This window comes from Dermacentor variabilis, chromosome 6, assembly GCF_050947875.1.
Source record: "Dermacentor variabilis isolate Ectoservices chromosome 6, ASM5094787v1, whole genome shotgun sequence".
Lineage (NCBI taxonomy): Eukaryota > Metazoa > Arthropoda > Arachnida > Ixodida > Ixodidae > Dermacentor > Dermacentor variabilis.
The window spans coordinates 38,825,622-38,846,716 of record NC_134573.1 but is presented as its reverse complement, the minus strand read 5'-3'; the positions used below and the strand labels follow the sequence as shown (position 1 = coordinate 38,846,716).

The window sequence follows — 21,095 nt, the reverse complement described above, 5'->3', positions numbered from 1 at the left end:
TATCCCTACCACCTGATATATACTGTCTAAGTAACGGATATTTTTTCCCCTATAGAGCCACGCGCAACCTCGAGGAGGTACCATATACAGGACGACACCACAGCAGAAGAAATTTGTACGTCGATACGGCGAGGTATATCTTCGCCAACAGGGAGCAGCAACTGCGACCATGAACAATTTTAAACGGGCCACACAGATCTACATCACGAGGATGAAGCCGCTGTGCAGGCGACAAAAGAGCCATCGAAAAATACATAAAAAAACTTAAAACAAATGACGTATTTGAGCAACAGTTGTTCTCCCATCTGCAACAAAAATGGCCGGAAATGAGGCATTTGTCTTGTCCATAGGTATGACCCTGGACAGGATAACCAGACAAGCAGCAGCCAGATGGAAAGTGCGCATAATGGAAATTATCGCTGAATTTGACGTCTGATCATTCACAAACTTTGCAACGAGTTTCGCTCCTGCGTTCAGAATCAAACAGATAGCTGCAGTTCCTCGCACTGCCTAGAAAAATAACGACATGTTTTGCACCGTTTGGTACTGTATACTTTAAATAATTTATTGCGGAAACGGCCTTTGTTATTTCATTCGTATCAAGGTTCTCATTATATTAATATTTTTTTTTACTTTCAACTTTACCTAGATGTCAAAGTGCACTGTAAAGTTTCATGCAATACTAGTGCTCTCGAGGCGAAGCGAGAACAACCGAGAAATACTCGGGGTCACTTTGTCGGAGCTCCTGCACGAGATGATGGTATTCTCCAAGTTCCGAGCGCTTGTCAAAAAACCCCCGAATGTACATTGATCTCCTGTGCTTGCGGCGCAAACGATGCAGCAACAATGCCAGCACCAGCTTCCGTCGTGACCCGCCGTGGTTGGTCAGTGGCTATGGTGTTGGGCTGCTGAGCACGAGGTCGCGGGATCGAATCCCGGCCACGGCGGTCGCATTTCGATGGAGGCGAAAACACCCGTGTACTTAGATTTAAGTGCGCGTTAAAAAACCCCAGGTGGTCGAAATTTCCGGAGTCCGTCACTACGGCGTGCCTCATAATCAGGAAGTGGTTCTGGCACGCAAGACCCCATAATTTAATTTTTTTAGCTTCCGTCGTGCAGGGTTGATCCATGTCATCCTCGAAAGATGCGCAATGTTATTAAGCACGAAAACGAAGACACCTAGACCGCGACGATGCTTGCAGGTTGGGGCGTAAAAGAAAAAGCGCGCGATCTCGAGAAAAAAAGAAAGAAAACGGCGGGCGCGCGCGTCCGCGGTGTTCATTCTCTGCGCATGCGTTGATAAGGTTGCTGTGGCAACGCGCGATCTCAGGGCACTCGGTGCAGCTAAAGCCCTACGTCACGGAGGAAGGAAACTAAGGAGAGGCCCTGACGTCACTCTTTGTGAAACTAAAGTGAAGACGAAAGTTGGCATTACTCATGGCGTTGCTCCGCCTATCGGGCCAGCTCTCCTCTCTTGTTTACATTTCTCGCGAAACAACGCTGCGCTGCGCGCAAACGTGCTGCTCGGACCCGCGCGCTCCGCAGCAATACTAAGCAATCGTTAGCACGTTATCATGATTCCGCGAAAGAGGGCAAAATTTCCCGCGAATATTCCTTCGTCCGTAGCCATTGCCGTGGCGCGGTACATTGCGTACAGCATTGCATGAGCGTTCATTTCACGAAATTTAGTTCCTCCTGTCCCACCTGGCCACAGCAACATCCGGTAGAGCACGGTCCAGATAATGCAGCGCAACAAAACACGGAGACCAACGCAAACCTGCCCGCACGGCGCCTTTTCCACGGTACGAAACCTACGGAGCTACACGTGTGAGCGCACAGAACAATAACAAAGCCGCCATTGTGGCCCGAAAGGCGGGGCCACTACAGCAAAGACATAAAAAAGCAGCAAAACAAAGGAGAACCTACTACGTCATTTCCTCCACACTTTTCTCCTAGCGCGCGGAGGGGGTAGGGCCTCTCCTCAGTTTCCTTCCTCCATGCCCTACATCCACGCGCCACCGCCACTTTCTTAAGTAGGGACAACCTTTGTTGTGCGCCGCCTTTTCCCCTCACACCAAATACGGTTCCGGTATTTCCTGTTCCGGCATTTCCGGTTTAAAAATTTCCGCTTCCGGCGTTTCAGCTTCCTGGAGTTGCGCTGCGGGAATTTCCGCGTTGACTGCCGTTGGACGATGGTGAGACGCCCGCGCGTGCTAAGCAGAGCTGTGGCAGTCACCATAAGAAGAATGCAAATAGGACAAGCTGTGTATTCCGCTGAAGTAGTAGTTCGCGGTCGCTGTTTTCCAAATGTACGAAAAACGGCAGTGGTCTCCAAGCGCCTAGGCACTACATTCCACTGTACGTTGTCGCTCGTGCCACAACCCATCGCAGGTTGACGCGAAGCAGCGAACACGAGCAGATCGCTGGTTACAGTAGGCGGTGGTTCTTGGATGGAATCGCATTCACAGTTTCAACCGCAGCTCGTGCAATTAAAGCATTTCCAGCGACTCGAAAGTAAACAACGCTAAAAAACAAAGCGTCACTTCCACTCGTAACAGGAAGCTGCAGCTACGTAAGTTCCGTTTGCCACCGGAAGCTAAGGGGGTGAGTGCGAGAGGTGCGCGGAGAAGGAGGGCAGGTTGGCGGTACTTAACCTGGTCGGCGGAAACTTGTATGGAGGGGCTTTAGGTGCAGCGGCAGCCGGTTGGAGTGTAGAGCGTAGAGCGTCGGACTTGCGCTTGGCGCGGCGTCGCCGACGTGACGTAACCGACCGCAACCGCCGCTCGCCCGCGAGTCGAGAACGTCGGATTATTGGCGGCATGGAGGAAGGAAACTGAGGAGAGGCCCTAACCACTCCGCGCACTAGGAGAAAAGTGTGGAGGAAATGACGTAGTAGGTTCTTTATTTTGCTGCTTTTTTATTTCTTTGCTGTAGTGGCCCCGCCTTTCGGGCCACAATGGCGGCTTTGTTATTGTTCTGTGCGCTCACACGTGTTGCTCCGTAGGTTTCGTACCGTGGAAAAGGCGCCGTGCGGGCAGGTTTGCGTTGGTCTCCGTGTTTTGTTGTGCTGTGTTATCTGGACCGTGCTCTACCGGATGTTGCTGTGGCCAGGTGGGACAGGAGGAACTAAAGTTGGTGAAATGAACGAGCATGCAACGCTGTATGCAATGTACCGCGCCACGGCAATGTCAACGGACGAAGGAATATCCGCGGGAAATTTTGCCCTCTTTGGCGGGATCATGCTAACGTATTAACGATTGTTTACTATTGCTGGGGAGCGCGCGGGTCCGAGCAGCACGGTTGCACGCAGCGCCGGTTGGTTTCGCGAGAAATGTAAACAAGAGAGGAGAGCTGGCCCGATAGGCGGAGCAACGCCATGAGCAACGCCAACTTCCGGCTTCACTTTCGCTTCACAAAGAGCGACGTCAGGGCCTCTCCTGAGTTTCCTTCCTCCGTGATTGGCGGCGAGGAGTTACGGAGTCGCCATCTACCGGAAGCGCCTCGCTGGCGTAGTATGAGGGATCACGCGGCGCGCTCCTCATAGGTTTTGCTGTCAGCGCTCACTGAAAACACCACGCGCAAGCTCTCCCGGACATTTCTGTAAGTACTTTCGAAACGAGAGAAGTTTTTTACTGTCTAAATAATAATCTTGGGCAAACTGAAAGCACAGAATCGTTTACAGACGCTGTCTCTTTACCGAATATACACAGTGAACCGCGCGGTCGCCGCGATGGAGTCTCCCGAACCGGCTTCTTGCGTGAAAGGTAGCCAAACGCTGAGAGTGAGCTATGTGAAATGTGTTGTTAGAGTGGGCTGTCTGTATAACCAAATGGGGCATAACAGAATCAAGCCTCAATGCAGCGATCGCACGGGTTCGCAGCGACCGATTGCGCGTCTGCGTGCACGTCCGCGCACAATGTTTTGCTTTCGCTGTGAGCGCCTTTTCGCACCGTGCCATGAGCTTTAGGCCACAGAATATGAGCATTTGACAGTATACAAGCAACCGTTGTTGCGTGGGCGCTATCAGAACTGTTCAAAATAATTTCATTGTAGACTTCGACGCCTACGGAGACTGTGATGTGCCGTCGCGACGATTGAATCTTTTTTTTTCTTCTAAATTCTTGGACGTTTCCATATTATTTCTCGAGTTGCGTCGCATTGTATGTTTATCGGTGTGCTCAGCGTGCGATTCTCGCTGCTTCTTTTTTGTAATCCAGTGCATTAGTTCATAACACGTACAAACATGACCATATGCCATGCCTTTTTTTAATGTGCGTCTTACCGCTCCCTTTCCATTCCAGTGACCTTGCCAGTATCTATAGCATCGACAAGTTCATAGACCAAACCGTCATGCCATTAGTCGGGCAGCGGACTCGGGCGAGCGCATCAGCGCACGTTTTCCGAACATCGCAGACCCGGCGCCGTAGCAGAAATCTTCCTCGCGTCTGCGCTTGCTGCATACCCGAGTTGTAGCGGATGACTGTTTGCCGGCTTTATGTTTCGCGAGCCAAGCTTCACGCAGCTTCTTGTCCTGCGGCTACGTGTGAATAAGGCTGACATCGGGCTCCCTTGCGTACGTCCGGCACTGCGGTACGGAGCAGTAGCCTACCAAGTTGCGCGCCTTCAAAGGCAGCCACTACCTATTCTAGTGCTTTCAAGCGTTGTAAAGGAGACACTCGAAGAAAGAAAATCTCGCCACTAAATGAGGACCGCAGCGTACGAGGGAACTCTCGTTTTCAGCTCGCTTCGGCGCTCTCGAAGCAGCCGACGCGGCCGCTATGTCCACGTGATCCCTCATAGCACGTCACGCCGACGGTGGCGCCAGCTCTTTCAGTGGTGGAGCTCGAGGCCAATAACCCCGGGAACGCAGGAAAACAAAGCTTCTGCTTATAATTGCGCGCAATGGTGGCGGTCGCATCGGTTTCTCCGCGATCCGAGTCAGTAATATTTACGCAGCTATGATGGCATTAAGATGCACGGCACTGCAGCAAACGTGGTGTTAAAACTGGTTCACTGGTTGCTTCTATCTCGAAAACGAATCGCGCTGACAGAATGAATGTTTGATGTTTAGTGACGCAAGGGCCAGGTATGGCCAAATAGTGCCATGCTAGTGTTAATTATTTCGCAGAGGAATGATGGGTTCTGTGAAGTTAATGTGACATAGCTGTAAATGGGCCCTAAAGGAGTTGATGTAAATTGCATATCTACGTGTAATAAAATTATGGCAATGACTAATGACGTGTACTATGAACATTAAAATGCATTGCCAAAGAATGATGCAATATACAAAATATGTGAGATGCTAAAATTTCCTAGAGCACTACTGACTCACCAGAGCCCTTGAAACCCAAGGGTCTGGAGGCTTGTGCTATACAAAGAAAGCTATCATAGCGGCATCCTCTGGTAAGAGGATGCGCTACGAATTTAATGGGCTTGTAACATGTAGCACATTATTCAAGAAAGCGAGGACTGCTTTGGTCTTAGAAAGCGGTTCTTCCCCAAGAAACTTAGCCGGATGTAGAGGGACGCAATATCGGTATGCAAAAGGAAAACGTTTCCTCCTGCCTCTTTCGGCTTTCTGACACTCCAGGAAGACGTGGAGGACAGTCAGCCTGTCACCACATCTACCACAGGTTAGAGGCTCATCACCAGTCAAGAGAAAGTTATAAGTGCCAAATGTGTGTCCTATTCTTAGTCTAGTGAATAGGACACCTGTCCTTCGTGTTTTCGTAGTTGGGTGCCAGAAACCTAACCTCGCCTTAATTATGTGAAGCTTATTACTCGTTTCAGCTTCCCACAAGCGTTGCCAGTGGCTTCGCAGTTTCTTTCGTAGGAAAGGTCTGCGGCAGGGACATCAGCAGAACGAATACCCTGCGATGCTATTGATTTCGCGATCTCGTCACCAAGCACATTACCCTCGATTCCTCTATGGCCAGTAGCCCAGCATATTACTACATGTGTATGTGATAAATAGATATTGCATAAGAGTAAGTAGAGTTCATTAAAGACAGGATTTGTGTGCTTTTGTAAAGAAATGAGTGCTTTTACAAGACTTAACAAGTCTGTGAATATGATTGGTCTGTCAAGTTTCAATTTCTTTATATGTTTTACTGCAGACAGTACTGCACGGGCTTCTGAAGTCAAGATACTTGTCAATGGGTTCAACACGTCAGATTCAGAAAAAAGGGGACCCACAGCAGCGTAAGATACGCCAGCATGTGATTTTGACGCGTCCGTGTAGAATTCGGAGCAGGAGTACTTCGACTGAAGTTCACGGAAATGCATAGCGATTTCGAGGTGAGGAGCGTGCTTTGTGACCTCTGCAAAGGTTGCATCACAGTCTATCACCTGCCTCTCCCAGGGCGGTAATAGCTTAGCTGGAGGCATTAGGCGGTGTTCAAGAATTGGGACATCTATTTCTTCGCTAAGTTCTCTTACACGCACTGACAAAGGAAGCCTCATAGAGGGTCTCTTACGGAAAAGTGTTCACACATCGAGTCGTTAACTGTTGTGAAACATGGATGTTTGTTATTAGAGCGCACTAAGAGAAAATAGGTGAAGCTGATGTGCGTTCTCTGAAAATGGAGTGACCACTCATCTGATTCTACGTATAGACTTTCGACAGGGCTTGTTCTAAATGCACCAGTGGCCAGGCGTATGCCCAGATGGTGGACGAGGTCTAACATTTTAGCGCGCTCGGGACGGCAGTGTGACATACCACGGCACCATAGTCTATTCGTGATCGAACTAGGCTCCTGTAAAGATTCAATAAACATTTCCTGTTTATCCCAGGTTGTGTGGGATAGCATTTTAAGTAAGTTCATTGTTTTTAGATATTTCGCTTTAAAATATTTTATGTGTGGAATGAAAGTAAGCCTGGAGTCAGGTATAGCACCTAGGAATTTGTGTTCTTTGTTCAGAGATATTTTTTTGTCCATATAATTCTACAGTGGAATAGGCAGCGAGCCCTTTCTTCTTACTGAAAAAACCGCAAGAAATTTTGTTGTGGTTCACTTTAAACCCGTTTTCGTCGGCCCACTTAGAAACTTTGTTCAAGCACTGTTGTACTTGTCTCGCACAGACTGTTAAGATTGTTAGGTTGCAGGATTTGAAACCTACTTGTATGTCGTCTACGTAGACGGAATAAAAGATAGATGGTGGCAATGCTTTACGAAGCGTGTTCATTTTAACGACAAAGAGCGTGCAACTGCGTACGCCTCCCTGGGGTACCCCAGTTTCCTGTATGAATGGATGTGACAGTGCATTGCCTATTTTCACCCGGAATGTGCGGTTGTGCAGACAGCTTTCTGTAATGTTTAACATAGTGCCGCGCATGCCCAGCGTAGATAGGTGGCGCAGGATTCCGTAGCGCCAAGTTGTATCGTATTCCTTTTCCGTGTCGAGAAACACGGATAAGGATTGTTTTTGCACCAAGGCGTCGCGAATGTTTGCTTCGATGCGCACTAGATGGTAGGTTGTAGATCATCCTACTCTAATACCAGACTGATATGGATCAAGAAATTTATTTAATGCGAGGAAGTGTAAAAGTCGACGGTTCATAATTTTTTCAAAAAGTTGGCATATACAACTTGTGAAGGCAAATAATTTGGCGGTAACTTGTTACTAATGCGAGGTATTTGCCCTGTTTCAGAATCGGAACAAGGGCTTCTTTCCATGCGGTTGGGAGGTACTCCGCAGCCAACATAGCGTTAAAAAGTGCTAGCAGAGTAATTTGGGTATCACTGGGGAGGTGTTTAATCATGTCGTACATGATCCTATCCGTTCCAGGTGCAGAGCTCTGACATGCGGTCAGGGAGGCTCTCAAATAGGCAATGTTAAAAGGTGCGTTAAAGGGCTCGTTTTGTGTGCATTTACGATCGATAACCTTGCGTTCTGCTACTTGTTTGCGTTTCAGGAATACCGTGGAATAATGATCAGAACTAGAAACGCGCTAAACGTCTTCACCAAGAGCGTCAGCTTGGTCTTCCAAGTGGTTTGCTTCATCGTTTACTAGGGGCAAGGATAAATTTCTTGTCTCTTTAGCTTTTTCAGTCCATACCATACTTTAGCTTCTTGAGTATATGAATTTAAACCCGAGAGAAACCTCCGCCAGCTTGCCCTCTTTGCCTGTCGTCGCGTCCTTCTTTCCTGTGGTTTAACCTGTTTAAATTCTATTAGATTTTCGGCTGTAAGACTTTCACGTAGTTTGCCCCAAGCTTTATTTTGTCTCTTCCGTGCCTCTGTACAATCGTCATTCCACCAGGGGACCCGTCTTTTGAATGAAGTGCCTCTTTTTTGAGGAATGAACTTTTGAGCGGCGTCAATAATAAAAGTGGTAATGTAGGAAACAGCATTATCTATGCTAAAATTATCTATAAAATACAGTTATATGTGTGTGGATTCCCTAAAACCTTCCCAGTCAGCTGAAGCCAGTTTCCAGCGGGGGAAGTGTGGAGGGAAGGAATGTTGGTTAACGAGGTTCAGTGCTACTGGGAAGTGATCACTTCCCAAAGAATTTTTAATTACACATCATTCTAAATCAGGGAAGATAGAAGTAGAGTCGATCGACAGGTCTATTGATGAGGTTGAGTTATGATGTGGATTATAATACCTTTGTTCTTTCTTATTAAGGAGGCACGCACCGGTGGTTAAAAGGAAATGTTCAATGTGTCGACCTCTCTTGTCGCATCGTGAGTCTCCTCTCATCATATTATGAGCATTAAAATCTCCCACGAGTACGTGAGGCTCGGGAAGCTGATCAATGAGATTTATATTAAAGGCTATCTTTTCGAGATGATGGTTCGGGGCTATATAAATGGTGCATACAGTGACCAACTTATTAAAAAGAATGGCCCGAACTGACATTGCCTCAAGGGGTGTCTGAAGGGTGACGTGTCGACAAGCTACCCCCTTGTCGGCTATTATGGCTACACCACCGGAAGCATTAGCCTCGTCACGGTCTTTTCAGAAGATAGTGTAGTTTCGAGGAAAATTTGTGTTGATAGGTTTGAGATGTGTCTCTTGAACACACAGCAATTTGGGATTTTGTTTGTGTAGTAGTTCTATAATGTCACGAGGTTATGTAGAAGTCTTCGCACATTCCCCTGTAGTATTTGTGTTTCCATTATGATAAATATGTTTGGTGCTGTGTGCTTAAGAGACGCAGATTACCTCACATGCCCTTTCCAGGTGCCGTGACGCGAGTTTTCTTTCTTTTTTTTTTGAGCGGTCGAAGGAGGCTCGCCGCTCCTTAGCAACGCTGTGTTTGTCGTGAAGGCCTCGGCACGTTCGATGAGACCTATGAGGCCACCTGCCCTGAGGTCGGCGGTCCCTTCTGGGGTGGCGGAACAGCGTTAACTGTAGCCGCCGGGGAGGGAGGGGGGCAGATGGCGTAACTGCCGACTCACTGCGTGTGGTCCGCACAGCCACCGGAAGCCGTTGTGTCGCTGCCCCCCGAAGCGTCGCATCGGCAAAGGTGTTCTTTGGCAGGAAGGATACCCGCCTGCATGCTTCCTTGAAATTTATGTTTCCTTTTACTTTAATTGTAACAATTTTGTTTTCTTTTTCCAAGATGGGCATGACCGCGAGTATGCAGCCCGCTCCCCACCGCAGTTTACACAGTGGTGAGAGTTTTCATAAGATTCAGTGGTGGGCTCATGAGCACTGCATTTCGCGCAGGTTTGGCGGCCTCGGCAGCTCTATGAACTGTGACCGAAACACTGGCATTTGAAAGGCGGCAGGGGATTTGGCATGTATGACCTAACATGGAGCTTGACCCGGCCTCGATGGACTCGGGCAGGACACTTGAATTGAAGAAGGATCGACATTTGGGCGAGTTGGTACTGGTTGAACATCTTGAAGGGGCAGCGCAGAAAAACGACGACAGAAGGCAGGAACACACAGGACAGCGCTGAACTCACAACTAACTTTATTCGAAGGCATACATACACTTAAGTACACAACCCATAGCCACGTGCTCTCCCATCCATGGCGTCATTATCAGTGCGCAGGCAAAAAAAAACACGCAAAACCATTCAATCTAATACTACGTTATGAAGCTGCTTAAAAATTCAAATTCACTATCATGCAAATTTATCGATGGCATGCTTACACAGCGCGACCCTTTTTTTCTGATATAGAAGGCCTCAATAATCTCCCTCGTAGTCTGATTTTTGTGCGTGGAAAGTATTGTGGCGTCTTTATATATTGGAGTGCACCCATGCTCAGAGCAATGCCTCGCGACATGCGAGTAGGCATTACCCGTTAGTGAGCGCCTATGTTCAGACAATCTAATATTGAGGCAACGACCTGTTTGACCGATATATACGTGACCGCAGGAAAATGGAAGTTCGTACACCACTCCCATTCTACAGCGCACAAACGGGGACGTATGCTTAACAGTACAGCCTTTCCCAGCATGAGTGGAGGCAGCCTGGGCCAATTTCCTATCGATCTTACCACAAATTTTGATCAACTTGTTAGGGGCAGAAAAAACAACCTTTATATCAAATCTGCCTGCTACATTCCTGAGATTATGGGATAGTTTATGCACATATGGAATTACAACCAGTTTTTTCTTCTTGTCAGCAGGCTCTGGATTATTCATTCTTGAGAGTGCTCCTAATTTCACACGTTTAACCAGCTTCTGTACTGTCATGCGGATAGCATCCTCTCGAAAACCTGCCGCTCTCAAACGCTCCAGTTGTGTTAAGAAACACTTAGACGTCTTGTGAAAACACGATTTCGAAAGTGCGGAAAATAAAACCGAAAACGCAATGCCGTTTTTTACAACCTTGGAATGTGCGGAGTGAAAATTTAAAATTGGTAAAATTTTCACTCCGCACATTCCAAGGTTGTAAAAAACGGCATTGCGTTTTCGGTTTTATTTTCCGCACTTTCGAAATCGTGTTTTCACAAGACGTCTAAGTGTTTCTTAACACAACTGGAGCGTTTGAGAGCGGCAGGTTTTCGAGAGGATGCTATCCGCATGACAGTACAGAAGCTGGTTAAACGTGTGAAATTAGGAGCACCCTCAAGAATGAATAATCCAGAGCCTGCTGACAAGAAGAAAAAACTGGTTGTAATTCCATATGTGCATAAACTATCCCATAATCTCAGGAATGTAGCAGGCAGATTTGATATAAAGGTTGTTTTTCCTGCCCCTAACAAGTTGATCAAAATTTGTGGTAAGATCGATAGGAAATTGGCCCAGGCTGCCTCCACTCATGCTGGGAAAGGCTGTACTGTTAAGCATACGTCCCCGTTTGTGCGCTGTAGAATGGGAGTGGTGTACGAACTTCCATTTTCCTGCGGTCACGTATATATCGGTCAAACAGGTCGTTGCCTCAATATTAGATTGTCTGAACATAGGCGCTCACTAACGGGTAATGCCTACTCGCATGTCGCGAGGCATTGCTCTGAGCATGGGTGCACTCCAATATATAAAGACACCACAATACTTTCCACGCACAAAAATCAGACTACGAGGGATATTATTGAGGCCTTCTATATCAGAAAAAAAGGGTCGCGCTGTGTAAGCATGCCATCGATAAATTTGCATGATAGTGAATTTGAATTTTTAAGCAGCTTCATAACGTAGTATTAGATTGAATGGTTTTGCGTGTTTTTTGTTTTGCCTGCGCACTGATAATGACGCCATGGATGGGAGAGCACGTGGCTATGGGTTGTGTACTTAAGTGTATGTATGCCTTCGAATGAAGTTAGTTGTGAGTTCAGCGCTGTCCTGTGTGTTCCTGCCTTCTGTCGTCGTTTTTTTGCGCTGCCCCTTCAAGATGTTACACTTGAATTGTAGGCGAGTATTAGGCGTTTGGTCTCGATTTCTTTACCATCTCGCCTCATCTGCATTCTTTTCACATTGACAAGATTCTGCTCACTGAAGCCGTCCAAGAGCTCTGCCTCTGTCAGCTGAAGCAAATCATTGTGTAAGACAACGCCGCGGGTAGTGTTCATAGTGCGGTGCGGAGTTACCGTCACTTGAACGTCCCCAAGTGGCAGAAGACTGGGTAACTTTTCGAATTGTTTCAGATCATGGAGCTCTAAGAGATCACCACTTGCCATCTTTAATGCCTTAACCTGGACCAAGAGCCTCAGTTAAAGACTTTGAAACTAGAAATGGGGAGATTGTTCGTTCTTGTTTAACTGATCTTTCCGAGTGAATGATGGTAAATCGTGGGAAGTTGGGTCTTTGACGTCCAAAGAACTGGAATAGGTCTTCGGTACGCCCTCTTTTCTGAGGGAGATCACGAAGGGTGGGAAGGAACTTGCCATAGAGGAATGTACTTTTCGGCAATAACGTCAGCCACCCACCGTGAAGCCCTACAAGGGGACGCTACAGGGAATGTGAAAACAGGTCCTGCAAACGCCACCTGTACGGTATCACTATAACCACATATGAATTAACCTAGGTTGGCTATTCACACAAGGTTAACCCTTGCTGCAAGGAAAAATTGGAAGTAAAGGGAAGCCAGGAGAAGACAGGAAAGACGGAAAGTGAGAGAAAGGCGAAGGTTGGAGGGAGAGGGAGAGACAGAAAGTGAGAGAGGCACAAAGGAGAGATGCCTCGACCTGCACCACTAGTGTATCGCAGGTAGAGGGAGAGACACAAAAAGGCAACTACCGATTTCCCCCGGTAGGGTCAGTCCGGAGGTGCCGTCTACCTGAAGCCGAGGCCAAGGGGGTTGCCTCCGCCGAGGGGTCTTAAAGGTCCTGACACTCAGCATTGCCTCAACCCCTAGCATCCCCTTTTTCCGGAACATGGCTAAGCCACGCACGGTTAATTGCGGGAAGGTCGAACCCTCCTATGCTCGGGTACGTGGTGTCGCAACACACCAAATGCCTGCTGACGCAGACGCCCCTGCGTGGCACGGTGACAGACTTCTGTGGTAGGCAGCAAGCAAATACCTCATATAGGCCCGACCCTTTGAGGAAACATTCGAGTGACAGTGCGAAGACTGCAGTTTCACGTATCCGTCACACTGTATATAAATCCATATTGCGATGTTCGGAGGCTGCTGTAAGCACAGCGTGTGGCGACGTAAACGTGGGCATATGCTGTACGCTTGCATCGCTTGTCATCTGCTGCGCACATGCTCGCCAAGTGACGGCGCCCAAAGAGGAAACGGGGAAGAAGCGTGCGTGTGCGTGCGGCCACACCACATTCCCTCGGGCTCTTTGGTGACGCACGGGTGATGCGCCGCACGAGACGCCTAATGAAATTGCTTTCTATCTCTGCAGGCTAGATAATATAATATATTTCTGCCTTGTAATGCTGAACGATGGCTATTATTATGAAGAAACACATGGCAGTATGGTTTAAAAGATTTTGCGATGATCTTTAATCAAAATGTTCACATTAATTAACGCATAAGACAACTTTCTTTTATATCGTTGTAAGGTCAACGCATTGTTTAGCAAGATTTGGCGTATTTCAACTGTAGTTAGTTTAATATAATGGAGTGGCGTCACTACCGTGCCTCGCAGGGGTCGATTCTGTGTGAAGTCGTCTGGGCAGCCGCGCGTCACACGAGACGATGCCCTTTTTTTCTTTTCCAACGAACATGTTTCTCTTTCCGTATTTCTGTCGTTATTATACTTAGTAGCTCACTATATTCCCACTCTTGGCCATTTGCCAAGTTCTTCCTCGGCTCTTGTGACTATGTTTGTTATTTGTTGAGCGTTCAAATTTGGACTTGTTGTAATCGCACCGCTGGTACGAGTTGTTGGGAACTCGGCGCTGACGCCCGTTGTTGCACCTGGGTCGCAAGCCCCAAGGGTAGCGTTGGCCTGGCGGCCTGGGGTACAACTGGAAGCATCCGAAGGTCCCGGCAAAGCATGAGTCGACTGGTAACAACAAAACAACTTGTTTATTCTAACATCGCAAAGAGTTGGCGGTCAGGTTGACCGAAGTAGAGAGACGGGAGTGCACTTTACTCAACAGAAGAAATCGGAGCCCTCCTTTGGCGTCCGGGGGCAGCTGTTTTTATACTCTCGCAGTTGAGGGCAAGAAGGAACCCCTCAATAGACGAGCACGTGACGGTGCCGCTCGGGCACAATGGGATAAGGTGGCGCAGCCGTCGTGCCGGCGCCGTTCGGGCACAATGGGGAGGAGAAGGTGGCTCACACGTCGTGTCGGCGCCTGTCGGGCACAATGGGGAGGAGAAGGTGGCTCACACGTCGTGTCGGCGCCTGTCAGACCCCCTCGCTTCACAGTTGTTGGGAGCTCCTCTCCCCGGCTGCCGCGCTTCGACAAGCGTGGGCACCAATATGCACATACACTCACACACGCACATGAAGACACGTGGCATCGGAACATGCCTGGACGCGCTTGGCGGGGAGGCGTAGCGGCGGCGCCGAACGGGCCAAAATGTCTGCTGCTTTGAACGAAGCCCCGGCGTCCGTTGCATCCGCGCCGGCTAAACCGCGCGTCGTAGGCGAAACGTAACAGACTGAACATTTTGCATTCCTTGCTCTCTTTCCCAACTACATATCCGCATTTCAAAATGATGCATTTATGGTGACTCCCTAAACTGCTATACCCTTCGTTGTCAGACGGAAGGGACCAGATATCAGCACTCCTTATAGCAACAAGGAAAAAAAACCAGCTTTATTATTATGGGGCATTGTTTTTATGCACCCATATCACAGGGTAAGGTGAAGAAAAAGCGGGAAGGAAAAGTGATAACTACCAGAGATTCCGTGATAGCTGCCGCGCGTTGCGTGCGCGTTGACATCGGAACAACATTCTCCACACCGCTCCCCTATCTAAGGGGAGAACCACTTGGGAGGCCTTCGGATCCAAGTGGACCTCCTCAGCAGGGGAGTGGCATCAAGGGGCGGTTGGTGTGTAGATGCAGGCGACCCTGCTGCAGGTGTGTCATCTGCTTCTGGACGGCCCATAGTGCTTTCTGACCGGATGTCTGTCGGACGCTGGCCTGATGAATTGGCCAATGAACTGTACAAAAGTCGTACCTTGCCTTGGTCCAAGTGGCAGTGCACGATCTCCCCATAGCGCCATCTGCCGTTACCATCCGGGCGCCTTATGTTTCCCGGATCGTGGCCGTCGTCCAGGGCTCTCCTTGTCCAAAGTTACGTACCCACTCTGGATCGCCTGTCTGCAAGAAGCCAGGCACGTGAGTAAGGCCGGGGCTACGCTCGACCGGAGTAAGAGGTACCACAGCGTTGTCTAATCTAGAATGTGGCTGGAACCCCACCAGCTGCTTTGCAGGTGTTTCCCCGCAGGCCAGCGGGGTCTTTCGGTAACTATGCAAGATCCTTGCTAGACGGGTTTGTAAAAACCCTTGCCGGTTTTTCTTGAATCTCTGCTTTACGGTTGGCACAGCCTGTTCTGTCAGTCCGTTTCACTGCGGGTGATACGGTGCGATGTGACCCACCGTGGTTTTGTCAATGGCTATGGTGTTGGGCTGCTGAGCACGAGGTCGCGGGACCGAATCCCGGCCACGGCGGCCGCATTTCGATGGCGGTGAAATGCGAAAACACTCGTGTACTTAGATTTAGGTGCACGTTAAAGAACCCCAGGTGGTGAAAATTTGCAGTGTCCTCCACTACGACGTCCCTCATAATCAGAAAGTGGTTTTGGAAGGTAAAGCCCCATAGTTTAATTTCTTTTACTGTGCGATGCGCAAATGCACGATGTTATTGAGCCGCAGGAAGTCGGCAAACTTTTGCGCTATGAACTGAGTACCATTATCCGACACGATGGTTTCCGGTATACCAAATGTGCTGAACGTGGTGCGCAATGCCTCAATGGTTGAGCATGCTGTAGCACTTTTGATGGGCACAATCTCAATCCACTTAGTATGAGCATCTACTAATATCAGCAACATGCACCCTTAAACAGGACCGGCGAAATGTATGTGCAGCCTCGACCAACGCCGACTCGTTTTCAACGAGGGCACCGCCCCCTGTCTATGCAGCATAGCATCTGCTTGCACGTAAACATGACAACTTTTTACTTGACGCTCTGTGTCAGTACAATCCACAGGTACCGAAACAGTGAGCGAGCTAGTGCTATCATCGTCCCGATGACTTGATGCGTGTCGTGCAACAGATGTAGCATTGTTGTTCTTGCCTCGATGTGCACCACCACACAATGGCCCCATATACAGGAGTCCGTGACTAACAGTCAGCTTGTCTCTTCTGTTAAAGAATACTTCTAAAGGTTCGTGCTGACTCGCCAGGTGCCACGGCCAACCTTCTTGTGCCCCCCATTTCCACACCTTGCTTAACTCTCTGTGCGTCGAAGTCAAGGCCACTAGCTCTTTGGCTCTTCGACTTAGATTGCAAAATGCTGCACTTCAAAGGCATCAAGCACAACACATTGTACTTCAGAGTCAAAGACATGCGAAAAAGCCAGTGTCCATTAAACACACTGGTGGCGGAATTGTAGACTATAGTAGGACAAATAAGTGACGCAAAGAACCACTTATTGCACTGCTACAGGTATAGGCATCCATAAGAAATCACAACGCACAAACTAAATTACACAATATCTCTGTATGCAATCTGCACAAGAAAAGCACACACAGCCACAAGTTATCACAAATAAGTAATTCACCAACCACAGCAAACCTGTCTGAGGTTTAGTTCAAGGAGAAAAAAAAGCAACCTATCGCATTGAGATGCCGAAAACACTACAATTTCAAATTAGAAGACAACGAACGGCCATTTAAATCTAGACTAGAAAATATGCACGACAGAAACAAAAGAAGGATCATTGTACTGCAACAGGCACAAGTTGGCCTAAAAAATCACATGAGAAAACTGCAATAACATACTTGCAGCACAATTTAACACAATTAAATGTGCAGAATACAAGGTACGGAAATTTACTTTTCAAGAAAGATTTGAGCTTTTCGCTTTTTTGCACTCCGTTCTTTTCCAATATTTAGATGACCATTCCTTTGTTTGCACAAGTTGTTCAGCATTATGTTTGCTGCAATGTTTGCATTCAGTGCGACAAGGAGCTCGTAGGCGTGCCCACTTTCACATGCATCGATGTCCTCAAGCTTCGGCAGAGAGTCAGAGTCAGTTGCCGAACGACGCTCCTTTGGTTGGGCCCATGGAGAAACTGTAGGCACTTTCTGTCACAAGCTTTGTAATTACAACATCCGTGTACATGACTACTGTAATCACAAGGAGAGAGGGAAATTCGAGGCAAACTCGGTCCAGTTGTCCGATTAAGGAATGGGTGTCATCATTCATTTCGGTCTCACTTCCAGTAATAACCAAGAGCCCTTGGCAACTTTCACACTTTACAACTTTCATTGTAGCATGCGCACAATACCCACCAATATAACGAATAACTGGCGTTCGTGCTCTGAGCGCGTCAAGGTCATCGTTGCTAACATGAACATTAAATGAGGTGCCTGCACCTCTGACACTGTTTGTTTCTTCGATGCCTCTGGGGTCATCAGTGCTCACCCTTGGGAGGGCATTTTGGAGGCGAATCCTGCCCTCTGTTTCAAAGAGTTGTCAAACAGATATGTGGTACTGCCCACCAGCCATCTGCCGGTACTGTCCAAAACGACTCTCGAGAGGATCCGTTTGGACTTTCCCGAGTAGGACGTATTTGAAGTGAAGCTCACTTATGCAGTACTTTACCAATTCCAACAAGGATTGAGCAGAGAGCCTTATGGGCACTCAATGTTTCCTTGGTAAGGACTCCAGTGTTGTGCCGATAATATTCCCAGACGTCAAGCCATGTAATGAAAGCACTTAGAAAAGCTACTTTTTGGTCACCTGTGTGGTGTGAGATTGGTTCTTCGTAAACATTACTATGATGGAAGCCTTTATTCGGTGCCTTTACGTTGACAATACTCCACCAGCGAAGAATGATTTTGATGAAATCTGGTGTTGCTGGCGCATGCTCAAAATTGGCTTCACCACTGCGAGCGGCCAGGGCTGCGGCTACGTGCGGATTAAAAACCTGCAGTACCAGCTTAACATTCTACCATTCCAAGTTGCTTGGATTAGCATAAAGAGGAGATGACTCCTCTTTATGTAAATCTCTCAAATGCCTAAATGAAGCAGTCATTTTCAATTCAGGACGAACAACATTATTGAAAAGCTCGAAGCGTGGGCAGAAAAGGCAAGTGCCTGCATTTTTCTGGTTCAGCCAATTATTTCTTATGCGCTTAAAGAGATGCACTGCATCTAACACGTAAAAAAGCGGTCGATCTGGGTCTGCCGGATGTGGGTAAACATGACGAAGAATCGGCTTTGGCAGAAACTTCTTCACTGCCTTCGTGTTCAGTGAGGTATTGTCACAGACAACAGCTGTATGCCCCTGTACCCAATCTCTTCTAAGCGTAAGATTACCTTCTTCAGTGTGGCATGAAGTTGGTCGCCCTGTATGATTTTTACCGGAAGAATGTGTGCCACCTCCTTGAATGAGCCAAGTAGACTCTGAACCGTAAATATGTGTACTGATGTAGCTGCCTCGTTGGAATTCAGTGCAGCACCACATATGTTCCCACCCTTGTAATCAAAACAAGGCGTGATATAAATTTTGTCAAGCATCAACGCCACAGTGTGTTCATGTGGCTGCCGATGTTTAAATCACTGGGAAGCACATTGAAGGAAAGTTTCATCGCAAGAATCAATTTCTCGGCACATTTCGTGATAGTTCTCGGATGGGGCAAGGTTAATGTACTTGTTGATCTCGAAAACTTATAGGCATGCGGCGATATTGTGTGGAAAATGCATGCAAACACCATTACCTGTATGTTGTACTGAATACGCTCTGCATAAAGGAGTAGTAGCTGTTCCTTTATAAACTTTACAGTCCCTTTCTTGTCTTTATTAGTGCTTCCTTCCAATATGTCTAAAAGGGAATGTATTGTGAGCGACAGGTGGTGAGAACTACGGCACTCCTCAGATAGCAAGCACAGGTCGTCCAAAATTTCCAACAAGGAGCTTACTTTGCGAACTGAGTCCGGTACAAGAGCGTTACCAAGGTTCTTGATCGCGGAGCCTTGATAGCAGACAGACACTCGAAGGTTTTCGAACACCGTCAATGACGCCTTATAACAAGTGCACGATCATCGGTGGTGTTCAAAAACATCGTGCACTTTTCTTTATGGATCACAGTCCACTTCACGGACACTGATGCCGCTTGCAAGCGCACCTTCAGTTCTTCGAGGGACGAAAAATGGTCTCTCTCCTGCTCCGCTTCATGTGAAGCCAGTGATTCTTCGACAGCACAGGCCATTTAGGAAACTTCTAGTCGGCTCCTCTTGGCATCAGGTGCTTCTCTCGTGCTGCTGCTGGTGCTTAAAGGTACGAAGGACAGCCGGAAAAAACTGCAGCCACAGATCCACGGCGAAACCGCGGCACTGGCCGTGCAACTATGAGAGCGTTTCCTGTTTTTGGATCCGTGTATGAAGTCGTGCTCTCGATGCATGAAGCGTGGAAATGATCCGCGCAAACCTGCAGGAAGATGCAAATATCTCGTAAACGCCTGAGAAGGGCGCGAAGTCTTTCCTAGGAATAGCGCGTAGCGACTTGAAAGTGTCGCCGTCTTTAGGGAAAAAACACTTGTATCCTCTTCCCCGCATCGTAGTTGCCGGTACACCCCTCCACACTACACTTATTTGGCATTTTAGCACCAACAAAATGTCTGCAAAACAACAAAGCGAAACGATAAACGCGGCCACACCGCTCCAACCAACCGGTCCGCGCGCTGCCAGGAGCGTGAAATAACGAGGCTAAATTCATGTCGCTGACGCTGCGGCTTCTGGAAGTGTCAGCCTTCCGGATATGAGGTCAAAATTTTGGGCGCAGGCCTGAAAGCTGTTCAGGGGGTAATGAGCGAGCGCGCGAAGCCTCTCCAAACTATCCGCCACCTGCTTGGCCATCGATCCCAAGCGAGAGCTATCGAAGCAGCGTGCGTTGCGAGCATTCTGTCGCAGCGCCGAACGTATCTGGTATTCCGGTAACCGCAGGCGAGCTGGGCGTTTCGACGGATGGCTGCAAGGCATAAACTCAACCTGATGAAGGAACTTTAGCGTAGACGTACGTGAGTGGCCTGATCGGTCTGCACGGTCCAGCCACCTGTTGAAGCAGAGCTTACCCAGCCAAACAAAACGCTAATATTGCTATAACCGAGTGTAAAACATTTTAAACATTTACAAAAACAACGTGTTAACGATTACACTCCTGCAAAAAAATTTACACCAGCAACAAAGAAGAATACATTTCATTACTGCTAATGTGTGTTGTTACCCGCCGTGGTTGCTCAGTGGCTATGGTGTTGGGCTGCTGAGCACGAGGTCGCGGGATCGAATCCCGGCCACGGCGGCTCATTTCGATGGGGGCGAAAACACCCGTGTACTTAGATTTAGGTGCACGTTAAAGATCTCCAGGTGGTCGAAATTTCCTACGGCGTGCCTCATAATCAGAAAGTGGTTTTGGCACGTTGAACCCCATAATTTAATTTTTTTTAAACTGTGTGTTGTTGAGCTCTGTGCCACCAGGTGGCTGCACTGTGCAGGTCATTCACATTTGCGCTTCTGCCCATCTCGTGAAACGGCACTGCGAAACTGCCAGGCCTTGTTCCTTTGCGCTTGTGTTTACACTAATACTGGACTCGCGAAACGCTATTATGTTAGTAATCTTCCGGTGTAAAGTGACGGCCGCAAATGCGGCCGCGCTGCAGCCAGTCCGCTCGCCTGCTTCCGTTGCAGAGGGACACGATGTCGCAGCTTGACATATTGCCAGTCGGTACGTTTGCAGTCCACAACGAAACAAAGTCGAATTATTGTGCTCGCGAAAAGACTCAGATTGACACTGACCGCAGAGCTCTCGTCAAAATGGAGCACGCTGTAACACAAGCAGACGACGCTTGCTGTGTGCCGGAAGTGCTTAAGAGTAGTGAAAAATTGTTATTGTGCATTCTCTTTCTGCTACTTTCTTTTTATAGAAACAAATTAACTAACATTCCAACTATTACGAACATGATTTGTTCACCATAAACGTGGAAAAATTATCAGTGACGTGCTCTGGGCGGCCAATAGGATAGTTCGCCCTACTGACGTCGATTGGGTGATTTACGTCAT

At 48.0% G+C, this 21,095-nt stretch overlaps 1 protein-coding gene across 2 annotated transcripts in view; it reads left to right on the top strand.

Annotated features, from left to right (window-relative positions):
- The window catches only part of LOC142584738 (uncharacterized), a 63,920-nt gene that overhangs the window by 8,932 nt on the left and 33,893 nt on the right, over positions 1-21,095 (top strand). Inside the window, exon 3 of one of the 2 annotated variants that reach the window (XM_075694964.1) lies at positions 56-1,346. The exons of the other annotated variant lie outside the window; for it this stretch is intronic. Coding sequence (XP_075551079.1) covers positions 56-173 — 118 coding nt within the window. The 3' untranslated portion in view covers positions 174-1,346. Of the gene's footprint in view, positions 1-55; positions 1,347-21,095 lie in introns of those variants that run through there. 2 annotated transcript variants of the gene reach the window in all.